General features: G+C 33.4%; 1 protein-coding gene across 5 annotated transcripts in view; it reads right to left on the reverse strand.

The window, feature by feature from the left end:
• SDCCAG8 (SHH signaling and ciliogenesis regulator SDCCAG8) overlaps positions 1 to 16,149 on the reverse strand; it is a 296,601-nt gene that overhangs the window by 140,401 nt on the left and 140,051 nt on the right. For all 5 annotated transcript variants that reach the window (XM_074222889.1, XM_074222887.1, XM_074222888.1 and 2 more), the window contains one exon: positions 5,997 to 6,139. In XM_074222889.1, coding sequence (XP_074078990.1) covers positions 5,997 to 6,139 — 143 coding nt within the window. The remainder of the gene's footprint in view (positions 1 to 5,996; positions 6,140 to 16,149) is intronic.

A 16,149-nucleotide genomic window follows, 5' to 3' on the forward strand; every position in this document is an offset into this window, starting at 1 on the left:
CCTGGCCACAGACAGAACTTTACTCTTGAACTAAGACTGTGATTCAGAAAGATAATATTTGGGAAGGGGATGTAATTTTACCTCCAGATTGAGGGTTACTTACATATGCCCTTATGATAGGCAAATTGGGCTCAACAAATGGTAAGAAAAATAGGAAAATATTAAAAACCATTATTTTAATATGCTGTACAAATAACAAGTTGATTCTTTATGTTATTATGGCTTTTTAAAAAAAATCTTATGTACTCACTTTAAAAAATAAATATTCCCAAGGAAGTTTAAAAAATGAAATATGTAAAATATTTCATTGTACTATAAAATAAAAACTTCTTTGCCCACTCATAGGAAAATGAAGCAAAGAGGATAAGAAGAAAAGAATTTCAAAATTAAGTTAAATAACATAAAAGGAGAATGAAATTTAAAGAACCTTGGGGAAATGTTATGGGAAGTTTCAAGTGAGAACTAAAATTTACAAAAGAAGCTAGTAAATGTCATTTCCACTACATAAAAACATTTCACTTACGTTTCCAATTGTCTTTTTTTCTTTTAAAGCAAACAGTATTGTCAATCGTAAGTATTTATAGAGCATTCACTACTGTGTAGAAAGGGAAGGCATTGTGGGAGATACAAAGCAGTATAATGTACTGTCCTTGTCCTGGGGGAGTTTACAACTTGGAAATCTAAGTGATTGCTATTTATATTTAAAGTATTTGTGACTTTATATATGTATTTTCAAGGATATACATGCTATTTAAATTATATAATCAACATTAGAGTTTTGGATAATCCTCTTGATGATGATGATGATGATGATGATATTTATCCTTCATTCTGGAAGAAAACCAGGACATCAGGAAGGTGATGCCATGACAAGCACATGTATTGGATTTGAGTGAAGGGATGCTATGGTAGATCACCAGCCTCAGTTTCTCCTCCAGAGCCACCTGGGTCCAGTGGTCAGATATGAATCTAGACGACTGGAGATAGCCCCAGATGTGAGGCAATCAGGGTTAAGTGACTTAACCAAGGTCACACAACTACTAAGTGTCAAATGTCTGAGAATAGATTTGAACTCCCATCCTCTTGACTCTAAGGTCACCTAGCTAGCCCCTAGTGAATTCCTTTCAAGGGTTTCCAATCCTCTTGAAAAGACATCTTGCCTCATATTTTCAAGTATGTGAACATCATCAATGATGTCATCATCTAATTATAAAAATAGTATAAACATAACTTATTTTATTCATAATTTCTCCAAATTTTAAGTGGGATGTATATTTAAGTGTGGATTTAAAAAAGAAAACAACTTTGCTTCCTGAGATAATGAGGAATAAAAGTAATGGAGTATTGCTCCAATCCATAAAAATATAACTCTAGGAAAGTTAAATTTTAAATCACACAGAACTTTTTCATATGTATTAAATAAGAATTTCTAGAAAGGTCCATATCTTCAATAATCCATTAAGACCAAAACTTATAGGAACAGAGAATCCAAGTCTTAAATTGAACATATATTGAAATATATATTGCCAAACAGTTTAGCATATTTATTCTTTCCCAGTAAGAGAAATTAAGGATGTCTAAAAATCCTTGCCTTTGAGTTTACAATCAAATTGAGACATACATTTAAATTGCTGTTATACAGTACATCCTACAATTCATTCATCATTTTATAAATGCCAAAAGGGGAAAAAACAAAGTTTTATAGAAGTTCAAAGGATGGGGGGAAGCACCCATTTCCAACTTGGACAATCAGAGAAAGTTATATGAAAAAAGGTGGCTTTTAAGTGAAGCGTTGAAGGTGTGAAGGGAAAGGAAGGACATTCCAAATACAGGGAATAAGAAAAGAGAAAAGTGACAAGGAATTGCCAAGTATACAAATAAAAATTCAAGCAGTTTAGTTTGATTAGAGATGGAAGGTTAACCTGGAGTGCAAAGACCTTTTAATAAGAGCTGTGGATAGATTTCAGGGAGTTTCCTGAACTTGGAAGGAAAACAAAATTACATCTTTATTTTCATTAACCGCTAATTGAAAATTAGTCCTCCCCCCCACCCAATTGTGAATGTAGGCAACAACTATTATTCTGAAATGGGCAACTTAAATGTCACCATACATGAAGGGTCCATGCCACAATAAAAGGTGAGGGACCTTTAATATATAAGATTATTAGTTTGAGGTAAGGCTGGAATGTGGTATGATAATGGTTTTTAAATGTCAGAAAAGCAAACTTAAGACTTCCGTAGACAATGGGGAATAATCAAGGCTTTTGAATAATGGAATGACATGTAACTAATTAATGGGAACCCCAAGGTGCTCTATCTAAGATGTGCACTTGGCTCCAGTAGCCCAGTTCCACTTACTCTGATTTGTTACAGAAGGCACACTTCTCAAGATACACTTGATTGATAAACTAGATAATCAAACTTGTCACAATTACTATAAAATTGGTCATTGGGTTCAGGTAAAAGTCTCTCCTTTGGAATAAAATGCATGACTGTTGTAAAACTTTGTGCCACTTCAGCCTCTCAAGTCTTTTCTCCCTTTATTTCTAAATGGATACATATTCAGGACTGAGGTCTGACCTTCAAGCAAAGTGGGACAGAGTAGAAAGAATGCAAAACTGAAACCTGAGTTTGAATCCTGCCTCTTACTAGTTGTGAGATTTAGGGCATTTACTTCATTTGTAAGTCTTTCCTCATCAGTGTAGTGAGGGTAGTAATATCTAAATATTCACCTTAAAAAAGGACTGAGAAATTTAAAGTGCTACATAAATGTTACCTGAGAGTACAGTGCTTGTTAATGAAACCTACTGTAAGAATTCTGAACTGGATGGAATCCATAATGCACATCAGAGTTTTGTTTTGTTTCTCTCTCTTTTTTTAAACAACTGATGAACATCTGGTTTTGATGTTTCATTTGGAAAATGGAAGGAGTCCAAGGTTTTGGAAATCACAGGATCTGACTTCTACCACTTTTTATCATTATAACCTTGGGAGATTCACTTAACTTCTCAATGTCTCAATTTTTTTAAAATCTCTCTAAAATAATAAAAAAGTTGGACTAGATGACATCTAAGGTCCTTTCCAGAACTAAATCTATAATCCTTCAATTAGATATACTGTGCAATAACTGGGGGAAAAAATTTTTAATTTTCTACAAAGGCAAACAGAGATAAATTATTCTTAGGCTCTTGGAAAATCTTTGGCTATAGCTAGTGATTAGAACACAGATCATCATCATATTAAAAAAATATTTAATAGAAATAGTTATCAAATGCACTTTGTTCTCTGCTTAGTTCTCCTTCCACCTGCTCATTCTCAATCCTTAACTAGTTAGTAAAGTAGCAATACAGCCTTTTTACGGTTTTAACTGACCCCAATATGGAAAGTTAACAGTAGATCAGGGAAAGTCTTGAATTTGCCTTTCTGGAAAACTATTTATGTGGAGATTGTTCTTAAAGGACCACATGGAAAAGCTAATGGAAAGTTGATTACTAAAATAAAGCATATCAGAGGGACTGCATTTAATAAATGCTGAATTCCTAGGTTCTGTCTTTTGTTTTTCATAAACTTTAAAGGGGAAAATTCTTAACATTTGAAAGAAAGTATAAATCAGATTTGAGAAGTGAGGATTTTTTTCCCTCAGATCATCCACATATTTCTACATCATCTTCTTCTCCTCTCCCCTGAAGAACTGGATTCATTTTCATAGTTAAACTATTTATCATGTAGTTTTAAAATTACATTTTTGAACTTCTGTTTAGAACATGGAAGTTTTAAATGTTCAAGTTGAAGCTATATGGTGATTAGCCACCTGCCTTGCAGTTTGTTATTTTAGCAGCTGTTCTAAACTGAAATAGAAAAAAAAGTTCATAAGCATCAAATTGAATGTATTTAATTTGTTCAATGAACATTTATTGAGCACCTACTGCATAAAAGGTCCTGTTCTATGCACTGAAGTGGATATACTGGTTGAATAAAGAAGAGTGATAGGAAAAAAAGGCTTAAAAATCAGAATAACATTATTTAAGATTAGAAAACTTTATCAACAATCTTGTACTTTGCACAAAATGGGTAGATCTTGTCTATACTCTGCATTTTTAATTCATTGTCTATACTCTGCATTTTTAATTCACCTACAATTTTATAAGCACTTATTTTGCTAAAAATGTAACGAAGACTCAGAAGGAAGCTGTAATTAAGAAAAAGAATAATAATACAAGAACTTACTGGAAGGTCTAATTTTTTGGGAACTAGGTATGCAGTTTTCTGAAACCAGATCAGATCAACTGAAAACAATTTTACAAAGTATTAAGGTAATATAAAATATTCTTTAAGAAGAACAAAGAAACTAATTGTCAATCATCTATTTTTAGCAGTTACTGCATCTTAATGCTGTCCTTAGGAAAAAATTGGTTGTCAGACTTTACAAGAAAAGAAAAACTGCATAAGGAGACTATGGACTTTGACTTCTGAAATTAACTCTGTGAATGAGACAGAATGGTATAAGGGCAAATCCAGCATTAATATTTATTTACTGGTCCTCAGATGCACTGAGACAATAAAAGCTGTCCATTTCTGTAACATAGCAATGCTTAACACACTAATGGTTGGTTCTCAATGGTAGTCTGACAGAGGAGAAACAATATTAACATTCTCATGATGAAGCTAAATTCTAAAACTTCCATGATTAAGTAACTATATCAACTACACTGACATGTTCCTGATTCTACAACTACTTTAAATTTGCATTAAAAGAACAGTTATTATTCTGCATTATTAAGCAATTTTTTTCTGATAAATTGTTTCAGCTATTGGGATTTTTCCAAGATATCACACATGTATAGATGGTATTATTTTAGATTTGTGTTTTGCAAAGAGAAATTTGGCATACCATTTGGATTATTATCATAACAAAATGTTTTGAAGAAAGTTTTATTTTAGCAGAAGTAAAGACATCTTAACACTACCCCAAAACTTACGGAGGTTCATCAACCTCTAGAATATTTTTTCTCTCCAAATGCAGGCTGTTCAAGTGGTGCTTTCCTCCATCTGTTACTGTACCGTGTTCTGAATTATATTGTCATATTTAATGTAAAAGGGATCAGTCCCCATTTCATAGTTCAAATTCAACATGCTAGTGTGAATGGATGGCTGTTGTCTAACTGATTTTAGAACCTAGTATCATGAAGATTTGTATGTATTTAGATAGCAAGATTCTGGACCATATGATATATATATATATATTATATACATATATAATATATATATGAAGATGGAGCTTTTTGATATGCAAATGAAAAAATCTTATTAAAATTCAAAATATGTAGAAGCACTAAAGCGAATAACTTAAAACATTTATTTGTTTTCTTTTCTTGTTTTAATAATACACTCAGAATATTTATTTCTTGGAATATTCTGATTCTTTTTGGGGACCCAGGTACACAGCACTGGAGTTTTATAATAAAGACCTTTATATCGCACTACAAGTAACAATATAATTAATTTTCAACACAAACTTAGCAACACATTTTTTTAATGGGTCAATAATAGCACTCAGTTTCATCTCAAATTTTATACCATTTACCACTCAAATTTCACAAGTTCTTTCTCTTTCTTCTCAATTTGCCTTGTACATCACATTATGTTACAGTTCCTTCCACATCAGAAGCATTCAACATTCTTCCCCAAAATGCTCACTCTGGTTCAAGCCCAGGTCTTTCAGACTGGGGTACCAAGTGTGTTTTTTTGCATTTTCTGAAAGTGAAGCCCTTGTACATGTGAGTTTTATAGAAGGAAGATTGTGTTTTCTATAAGCCACACTTATCATTCACATGTCTGTGTGTTTTACTTCCGTGTCTGCACGTTTCCTAATATGCCTGAAAGCTGTGCATGAAGCGAATGACTAAGCCAGTCTGTAACAACTGCCTGGATGCCTGTGGAAAAAAAAGGAGTAGAACGAAATTTGTGCTCTGGCATTTAATCGGATTAGGGGGTACCTGGAGAGGTGCAGTTGGTGCTCAGTTTTGCCCAGCAGTTCTGTCAGTTTTATGCACTCATCTCTGGCTCTTGCTCCATCCTGCTGTGCTTGTTCAATACGCTGCCTGCTTTCATTCAATTCTAATTTCAGTTTCTCTATTTCCTTGGGAAAAAAAAATATCCGTATAAAATCAAGGCAGTCACAATTTAAATTAATTTTATTTTTGACATAAATGTAATAGATGATGATCAGAAAATCTTGATATGACTTGTCCAAAATGCAGATTAGTGAGATATTTCTTAGAATATAAAATACTCATTTTAAAAAATGAAATGATGAAATAGGAAATGATTTGCTTTTCAATTTCTAGACCTCTGCTTTTAATAGTATTCCCCTCCCAAATCACTTTTAAAAAATTTTAGCATTTGTGTATTTGGAGTTGACTATTTCATAAACACGGATTTGTGTATAAAAATTTGTTTAATATTAATATTTTTGAATGCCATATGAAAGAGGTAAAATATTTTAAGATGTCTCTTAAAGGAATACAGGGTATTAAAATGGAACACAAGACACTAAATATTAAAAGTATTTTACAAACTAGAATTTGGACAAAACACTGAAAACAAATTGTTTAAACATTAACCAGATAGAGAGATTATTGAACTAATAATCTTGAAAAAAACATAAGTGCATTTTAGCTGTTCTGATGGAAAAGCTAGCCTCTTTACTATATGAAAAATTAGCACATTCTAGTCTTTATTTTCAGAAAGTTATATCCCATTATAATTTAAATGTCTCCAAATAATACTCAGAATAATAATAAAATTCAAACAGACAAATGTCTTAATGTTTAATTTAAATATTTTTCATAAACCCTAACAAGTATAAATTAAAAAATAAAAATCTCTCAAAATTATTATCAAGTCAATAAAACTAGAGGAAAAATATACAAAAAGATATTGTATTTTCTAATCAGGCAAAGAGCAAACACAAGATCCATTTGGAGAAAAAAGCCAGGATTAAGTATAAGATCTCAGAATTCTGCTGTTAAATACATTTTTGAAACCTATTAATTCCTTATTCACATTTTAAATTTCCCCCAATATTTCAACTACTACATTAAGTTCATTAAGCAGAGAGAATTTAAGTCCATAGCATTTAATTAAATTATTTACATTTTTCTTTAATATTTACTCTTCCTTTTATAGTAAGGATTCATTTTCTCTTTAACAAAACCACAGAATACTTGAGTAGAATTGCACACATACACTGGAATACTTAAAGGGACAATGCAAATAGATCTCTTTCAATCCGGACACAGATAGCACAGAACAGCAGCAAAAAAGCTCATACTGGAGTTAGAAGATCTGGGTTCTAGTCCCAACTCTTTCACTTAATAGTTATGACATAGATTCCCTATCAGCAACTAGGAATAATAATACTCACAAAATTTAACTCAACGGATTTGAAAACTGATTTTGTTAATTGTCAAGTCCCATATAAATGTGAGCTACTAAACTGATTCTCTACCCTGCTCCCTTACCTCATTCTGCCATATTAGCTATTTTCTTTTTGCCTTTCATTTGGGATATTAATTACACATCAATCAAGAAATTAAGTTTAAATAAACTAAGCAAAAATTAAGAAAAGTAAAGATCATATTAGAAGCATGAGATAGCTTTAAAACTTTATAAAATAGTTATTCATTCCAAAACATGAAGTATTCCTTATATAATATACAAAGACATTATGCTAAAAGCTTTGAAGAATTTCTTAAAAACTAGGCATCTAGGTGGCACAGAGGATGAAGCATCAGCTCTGGAGTCAGGAAGACTTGAGTTCAAATTTGACCTCAGACACTTACTAGGTTTGTGACCCTGGGCAAATCACTTAAAGCCCCTCCAAAACTAAACAAAAATAAATATGCGTCATTCTAAAGGAGTTTACAATGTAAACAGAAAGAAAAAATCTAGACATAACTTAAATGTCAGATGAGTGGTATAAACAAAACGTCCTACATACTTAAAGAGATCATGGTGAACTCCAATAATTAGTGAAGACACTGATGATCACAAGAGCTGGAAGGATTGATCAAGAATAGGCAATTAAGATTGATTGATTGATCATAAAGATGCTCTAAACAGTTGCAGCTCAGTAAGAACATTACTGGAGGCTTCTATGACATCACTGGGGACAAAAAAGAATGTTGACAGTTTGATGGATTTAGAAATGATTGAATGACTGGAGCCAAAGAGTAGTAGTTGAAGGAAGTAGACCAGGATAGGCAGAAGTTCATATTTTTGATGACTTGATTTCAATTAATTTTTTTGTAATTCTACTAGGTATTTTATTAATTTACAAATATTATTTTGATAAAAGATCCATAGGTTTCACCAGACTGCCAAAGGGTCCATGACACATCTGTAAAAAAATGTTAAGAACCTTTGACACAGAAGGAGTGCCTAAGATGTTCTCTCTCTCCTTACTTCAGGCACATCTTTTAACTCATATATCTGAAGCCTTTTTTGATCCCCTCCAACAGCAAATGCCTTCCTTTTCCCCAAGGTGTCTTGTAGTGAATGGAGTACTGGCCCTGGAATCAGGAGGACCCGAGCTCAAATCTGGTCTCAGACACTTGACACTACCTAGCTGTGTGACCTTGGGCAAGTCACTTAACTCTAATTGCCTTGCATCCAGGATCATTCCCAGCCATCCTAATCCATATCTGGCCACTGGACCCAGATGGCTCTGGGGAAGAAAGTGAGGTTGGTGACTTGGCATAGATCACCTCCCTGATGCTGTGGTCTTCTTCAAGAAAGAAGGCAAAAATCATCATCATCATCATCTACTAATATAGGAACATATGGTTTTCTTGATAAAATGCAAGGTCCTTTAGAGCAAAAACTGCTTCAATTTTGTCTGAATTTCCAATGACTGGCTAAAACAAGGCACTTATTTAATGAAACCTTGATGAATAATTGACTGATTGACTTGGAGTAGTCCAAGGTTCTGCCTTTGCATTATTCTTCTCAATATTTTTTACCAATGACTTGGATGAAGGAAGAGATAACAAATTTGTCAATTTCATAGATAACAAAAATATAGGAAGAACAGGTAATGTGTTGGATGAAACAACTTAGGCTTAAAGAGACTGCAACAGTCTGGAATGAGAGGTCAAATCTAAAAGATGTTAGAAACATAAAGGTCAGGACTGGGGGGAAAATTAATTGTACAAAAATACAAGATTGGGAAGATCTTTATGTGAAAAGGACAAGGGGTTTTGGTGTTCATAAATACAATATAGGTCAACAATATTACTTGGCAGTCAAAAATAGTTAATGCTATCTCAGGTTACATTAAGAGAGGTACCAAATTCAGGGGGAAAAGAGATTAGAGAAATGCCAACCTCTCCCCTGATCAGACTACATCTGGAATATTCTTTTCATTTTTACTTGCCAAATTTTAGTGTGATATTGGCAAGATAGTGTTCATAAAAAACCAGGATAACTAGGGTACTCAAAAACGGTACCATACAACTGGTTAAAGGATATGGGAATGTTTAGCCTCAAGAAGCAAAGACTTCAAGTGATATGATAACTGATTCCAAATATATGAAGGACTGTCATGAATAAAATAGATTAGGTTTGCCCTGCTGGACTACAGAGAGCAGAATTAGGAAGGAGAGGCATAATATGGCATTGAAATAGAAGGAAAATGATGCAGCTAAGTGGTATAATGGATAAAGTCAGGAGGACCTGAGTTCAAATCCGACCTCAAACACTTAATACTTGCTTAGCTGTGTGACCTTGGGCAAGTCACTTAACCCTGTTGCCTTGCAAACTCCAACCACCCCAAAGAAATATAAGGGAAATATTGCTATTAATAAAGTTCTCTAAAATAGAGTGCAACATGAGGCATTAAGTTTCTCATCTTTAGAGATCTATGTTGTCTGGATGGTCACTTGTTATTGATGTTACAGATGAAATTTCTTTTTGACCTAGATCCTGTCAGTGAAAGTTGAACTGGGCCTTGAAGAATTGAATGGAATTCAGGTATTACATAAGAAGGCATTTCAGTGGGAGGATTCAAATAAGCAAAGACAATAATTGAGACAAAAATGCAAAGAGCAATTTTTAGACCATACTTAATAGACCAATCTCACTGGAGTAGAGGGTTTATATAGCTCAATAATTAAGGATAAAGGTTAAAAATAATTTTTAAGAGAAAGGCAACAGACCAGGGAACTAAATGCTGAAGGATACATGGAGCTGTTTAAAGTTTTTGGATAGGGGAATGACATGGAGAGGTAATATGTATCTTAGTATCTTGGGAAGATTAATCTGAATTATGTAGGGATATAGAATAGAGCCTTGCAGTAACTGTACAGATATGAAATGATGAGAGCCTGCTACTAGGATTGAAAGGAAGAGATATGAAAGAATACAAAGAGAGACTAGGATTACGTGACAATATAGAAACAAGAACCAACCAGGAAAAAAGTAGCAATAATTCCGAAGTTTTGAGTTCATGTGAGTGGGGAAAATGAATAGAAATAAATTCTAGGCTAATAATTTTTCTGAAAAAATTAATTGAACTTGCCTTCTTTATAACTTTGGACCTCCAGTGACCACTAACAAGTTCAGTGAATGCACATAATTCAGAATCATTTATATAATTATTCCCCAAATGTGACAAATGTTTTCCTATACGGATTTCTCAATTCAATTCAACAAATATTTATTAAGTTACCTACACAGTGTGAGTCACTGTGATAGGAATGTTCTCTAGGCTCCCTAGACTTGGTCTGACTTGGTCCCTCTTGTTCTTTCTACAAGAAAATTTTCATACAGTCATTTCCTGAAAAAAAAATCAGCTTCAATTGAACATCTGATGCCCTCTGAAGTACCTTGTGATGGGAAGACTCCATTCACTTTGGTCCATTATAATCACAATTACAGCTTATATATTAATAATTAGAGTTTCACCCCAATAAATTGGGACTTTTATTTATTAGAACTTTGCAAACAGAATAACCATAACTTCAGACCAATATATATATATATATATGTATATATATATATATATAAATATATATATATCAGCATATTTCTTTCCATCCTATGAAAAGGGTCAGCAATCTGCATTTAAGTAATAAGGGAATGAGGTGATACCCACATAAAGTGATTTGTCTAAGAATATTTTCATGAGGAGATGAAAACTAAAATTCAAAAGGTTACTGATTCAATTCAATAAAGTACTTCCTCTCCAAAATATTACTAATAAAAGTTAACAGTTAAACAGTGATTTGAGGTTTGCAAAGTGCTTCACATTACTTCATGTTAGCATCATTTCTTAAAATGCTATATAAAAGTATACCATGAAATTTCAAATGATAAAACCTAGAGATTTAAGGATCAAGAATTTAGAGGATAGATGATAGTCAGCTCCTTATTATCCATGCCAGCAACAAGGATCATTGGCACACATAATCAAAATCAGCAAATAATCTGACCAGCTGGATCGGGGCTCTAGATCCACTCCCTCAGTGAGGAAAACTTGCCATGGCACTAGCCCAGATGGGTGGAAGGAACTCTGCTGCCAGAAATGCCACTCTCCCATTGGCAGGATTCCCTTCTGCATTGCCCAATTGGGTCAGGACCTCATGCCTATTTCACATGGTGCCCTAGGGACAAGGGCTGTGGTCCTCATATGTGATGCATACTGAATACGGCACATAACACACTGCCCCCTAGGTGTACAATTTATCCACAACACAGAGATTGGAATGACCTTTGGCAAAACCCAAATTACCAAAAAGAAAAAAAGATTTACGCCAAGTACCATTTTTATATTTTACACAACTACTAATCTTCAATTTTTTTAAGTAGTGAACATTTCTAGTGAATTAAAAGTATTATGGGATTTCCATGGATTCACTTTGTGGACAGATATTTAAGAAAACATCAACATAAAAAGTTTAGAGTTCCTCACAAATGTATTTCAAGAATCCTCAATAAATGCCATCTTTGGAATCATCAATGAACCTTTGGAGTCAAAATTTCTACTCTGATTTCACCTGTTTTTTTGACCTGGAAGGAAACATCAGCAAGGAATTCGAGGACTATCATCTTAAAATTTATTTAACTATGGGGGCAGCTAGGTGGCATAGCAGATAGAACACTGGCCCTGGAATCACCCAGCCTCAGACACTTAATAATTGCCTAGCTGTGTGACCTTGGGCAAGTCACTTTTAATCCCACTGCCTTAAATAAATAAAATTTTAAAAAAATATTTTTTAACAAAAGAAGAAAAAAAGTAGTATTTGAGAATCTTTACTTTCTGATGACTTTATCCTATGTATTAAACCTTTTATGACTTTCTAAAAATATTTTTTATAGCCTTGCAGAAATTTAACAACTTTCAAAATTCATCTTTTATAATGGGGAGGAGGGAGAACAGAAAAGAAGGAAAGGAAATACATATATATATATACACATACAAATATACATACACACACACACACACACACACACACACACAAGTATATATGTAATACTTTCAAGAGAATGAACCCAGTGAACCCAAGCCCTGGAGAGAGGAGCAAAACAAAACATTATTATGGCAATATGAAGAATGAAGTAACAAATATTTGAGCTACTATCATTGTTGATTTATTTCACATGAATTCTTGATCTGAAAATGTATATGGTACATGATGATGAAAATTACAGTATGATAATTTAACATCAGAGAAATTTTTAGAAATTCAATCTAGCTTAGAGGTATTGATGAAGTTGAACCAACAAATTTAGTTCTCACTAACTGAATTAATACATTATTAATATATTGGCAGTTTTCTCCCAATTAGTGACAAAAATTTGCTTTGTGTCTTGCCACAGTAAATTTATTACAAAAATAAGTACTTTTTGGTCATTTATATGAGACCAAGTCTATATAAAAAAGAAATCTAACAATTATTTATTAAATATACTTGATAAATATCTCAAAAAACCCTTTACATCATTAACTGTCTCTATTGCCATTTGCTTCCAGCTTTAAGAAAAAGATCATCATTTTACTTTCTAAGTCCCTCTCTCTATTTGTGCCTTCATCCCCATTGCTTCCTGTTACTGAGAGTTTGCCTTTTTGATCACTCTCTTCATTCTTCTTTCCCTCATTTTCTATCCCCTTCTTTAACTGGTTCAGGGTGTCTCTTTAGAAACTATTTGTTTTAGCTATCTTCTCATATTTTTACTACTTTTGGTATTCCATTATTTAATTATCTAATTATTGATCCAATATTCCTTAGATCCTTTCTTACATTCTTCCAATTAAATGGTAGCTGTTTATACATACATACATACATATATATATATATATTGCCTTTGCTAAAATGATACTTTTATTTATTTATTTTGAATTTTACAATTTTTCCCCTTAACCTTCTTCCCTCCCCCCACCCCCAGCAGAAGGCAGTCTGTTAGTCTTTACATTGTTCCCATGGTATACACTGATGTAAGCTGAATGTGATAGGACAGAAATCATATCCTTAAGGAAGAAAAATAAAGTATAAGAGATAGCAAAATTACATTAAAATGATTCTTTTGTTTTTTAGGTTTTTTGGCAAGGCAAACACAGTTAAGTGGCTTGCCCAAGGTCACACAGCTAGGTAATTATTAAGTGTCTGAGACCAGATTTGAACCCAGGTACTCCTGACTCCAGGGCCGGTGCTTTATCCACTACGCTACCTAGCCACCCCCAAAATTATTCTTAAGGGCAAAAATAACCTTTCACTTAATGTTGTGTCCAAAATGACATGTAAAACAATACTAAAATTAATAAATTTCTTCATTTTAACATTTGGTACATACCTACAGCATTCATAGCACTATACTAGACATAATGAAAATTACAAAACTAGTTAGAGATGGTTTTTGCTCTTAAGGATACCTAGACCTGCTTCTGGCATGGGGAAAAGACGTAAAATACACAACTGTTAAAAGATAATAACAAAAATAAATGGCTACATATCCTAAAACAATTCAATAACAAATATTTATCAAATGCCAGGTATAAATTACTGGGTCAGATGTTGAGCTCTAATAAGTGCCCCATGTACAGTTAATCACTTTGAGGAAACATTCCTAGAAACACACCATAAGAATATTTGGGTGAAGAGCTGCTTAATAAAGTCTTGAAAGGTGTATATTTTCTTGTCCTCAAGTCTCAAATATCTCATCCTTCACAACTTGGTGGAACTCTTCCAGCAACTAAGCTTTCAGTTTTATACTGGTGGAACCTAAAAATGAAAGAAGGATCTTTCCCAGGCAGAAAAAAGGTACCTTCCTTTTCATCTCCATCTTTGACAAGAATTATTCATCTTCTTTTCCTTTTACAGATTGGTAATCCAAAGATTGGTACAATAACCCAGAACACACAAAGGCACACATACGTGCAACCCTGCCCAAAAGGACACTTCAATTTCACACCATGGTTACTCTATAGGTTTTCTGAAGGTATATGCATCTTCATATGCCAAGTACAACAGATAGTAAAGACCAAATCTCCTACAAAGAAGCCCTGCTGAGTTTTAGTTTTGTTCTTAAAAGTATTTCTTAGAATCCCTAGACCTTAAGAAATGAAAACCTTTTCTTAGTAAAAGCAGGAAAAAAGCAAAACAAACTAACAAAAACTACCAAGGGGCCATTAGGTAGCACAGTAGGATAGAGCACCAGTCCTGGATTCATGAGACCTGAGTTCAAATCCAACCTTGGACATTTAATAATCATCTAGCTATGTGACCTTAGGCAAGTCACTTAATCCTACTGCCTTGCAAAAATACCCCCCCAAAACAACCAAGTCCACTTTTAAGTAATTCAATTTTAGGGCTTAGGCTTAAGGTTTGATATAAAAATATAAGTTTCAGAAAGAATATTTAAACATACTTAGCAGAAATCTTAATAAAGCCTTGATGATAGTCATTGGTAGGAGATGAATAAAATAGTCAAATGGGTGGCACAGAGCACTGGGCTTTGAATCAGTAAAATCTATGTTCCAATTTGGTCTCAAACACTATGTGACCCTTGGCACATCATTTACTCCTGTTTGCCTCAGTTTTCTCATCTGTAAAATGAATGGAGAAGGAATGGTGTACCATCCCAATATCTTGGCCAAGAAAACTCTAAATAGGGTCACAAAGAGTCAGAATGACTGAAATGATATAACAATTAAATGCTTATCGAGTTAAATTGTGAACTCATGTATATAACATAAATATTCAGATCATAATACCTTAAGAGTTAGAAATAAGAATGAGTCATTTAGATCAATTTTCTACCTGAAGCAGAAATCCCCTCAAAGAGCATTGCTAACAGAGGACAGACATAGTTACATGCATTCTTGGTGGAACTGTTATCTTGTTATGACCATTCTGGAAAACAATTTGCACTTATGATGAAGAAGTTTAACTAAACTCTATGTATCCTTTGATGCAGCAATATATCACTTACTAAGCCTAAACACTTCAAAGCCAGAGAGGAAGGTTTGAGATAGATACATATATATATGTATGTATGTATACACACACACACACACATACATACACACACACAAAATACAAGATATTGATATATAACAAAAATGTTGTAGAAGTACAGACCTGGAAAAAATTCTCATTGACTGGGGAGTGGTTTAAACAAATGAGAGAGACTGAACAGATGACTTCAAAAGTCCCTTTCAACCTTAAAAGATTCTGAGGTTTGAATATAATTATATCATGTAATTATATAATGAATTCCAAGGGCCCTTCCAATTCTTAAGATTCTGTGATTTGAATATTGTGCTATAAGAAATGATGAATATGAAGAGTTTGGATAAACTTGAGAAGGCCTTTCTGAATGGATTCAGAGAGAAGTAAACAGAAAAAAGACAATAATTCACACAATGACCGTAAGAAAATTGAAAGACTTTTGAATTTTGGTCAGTGCAGAACCATAATGACATCAGAGGGCTGATAGGTATGTGTATGCTTTCCAACTCTTTATGGAGTTGGAAGACAACTAGTGCAGAATGAGGCATATGCTCTCAGACATTACCAATCTGTAATATCTGTTCTGTTCATCACTTATTTGTAAGAAAAGAGGGTTCTATTGAAGTGACAAAGAAATCAC

This window comes from Macrotis lagotis, chromosome 2, assembly GCF_037893015.1.
Source record: "Macrotis lagotis isolate mMagLag1 chromosome 2, bilby.v1.9.chrom.fasta, whole genome shotgun sequence".
Classification (NCBI taxonomy): Eukaryota; Metazoa; Chordata; class Mammalia; order Peramelemorphia; family Peramelidae; genus Macrotis; species Macrotis lagotis.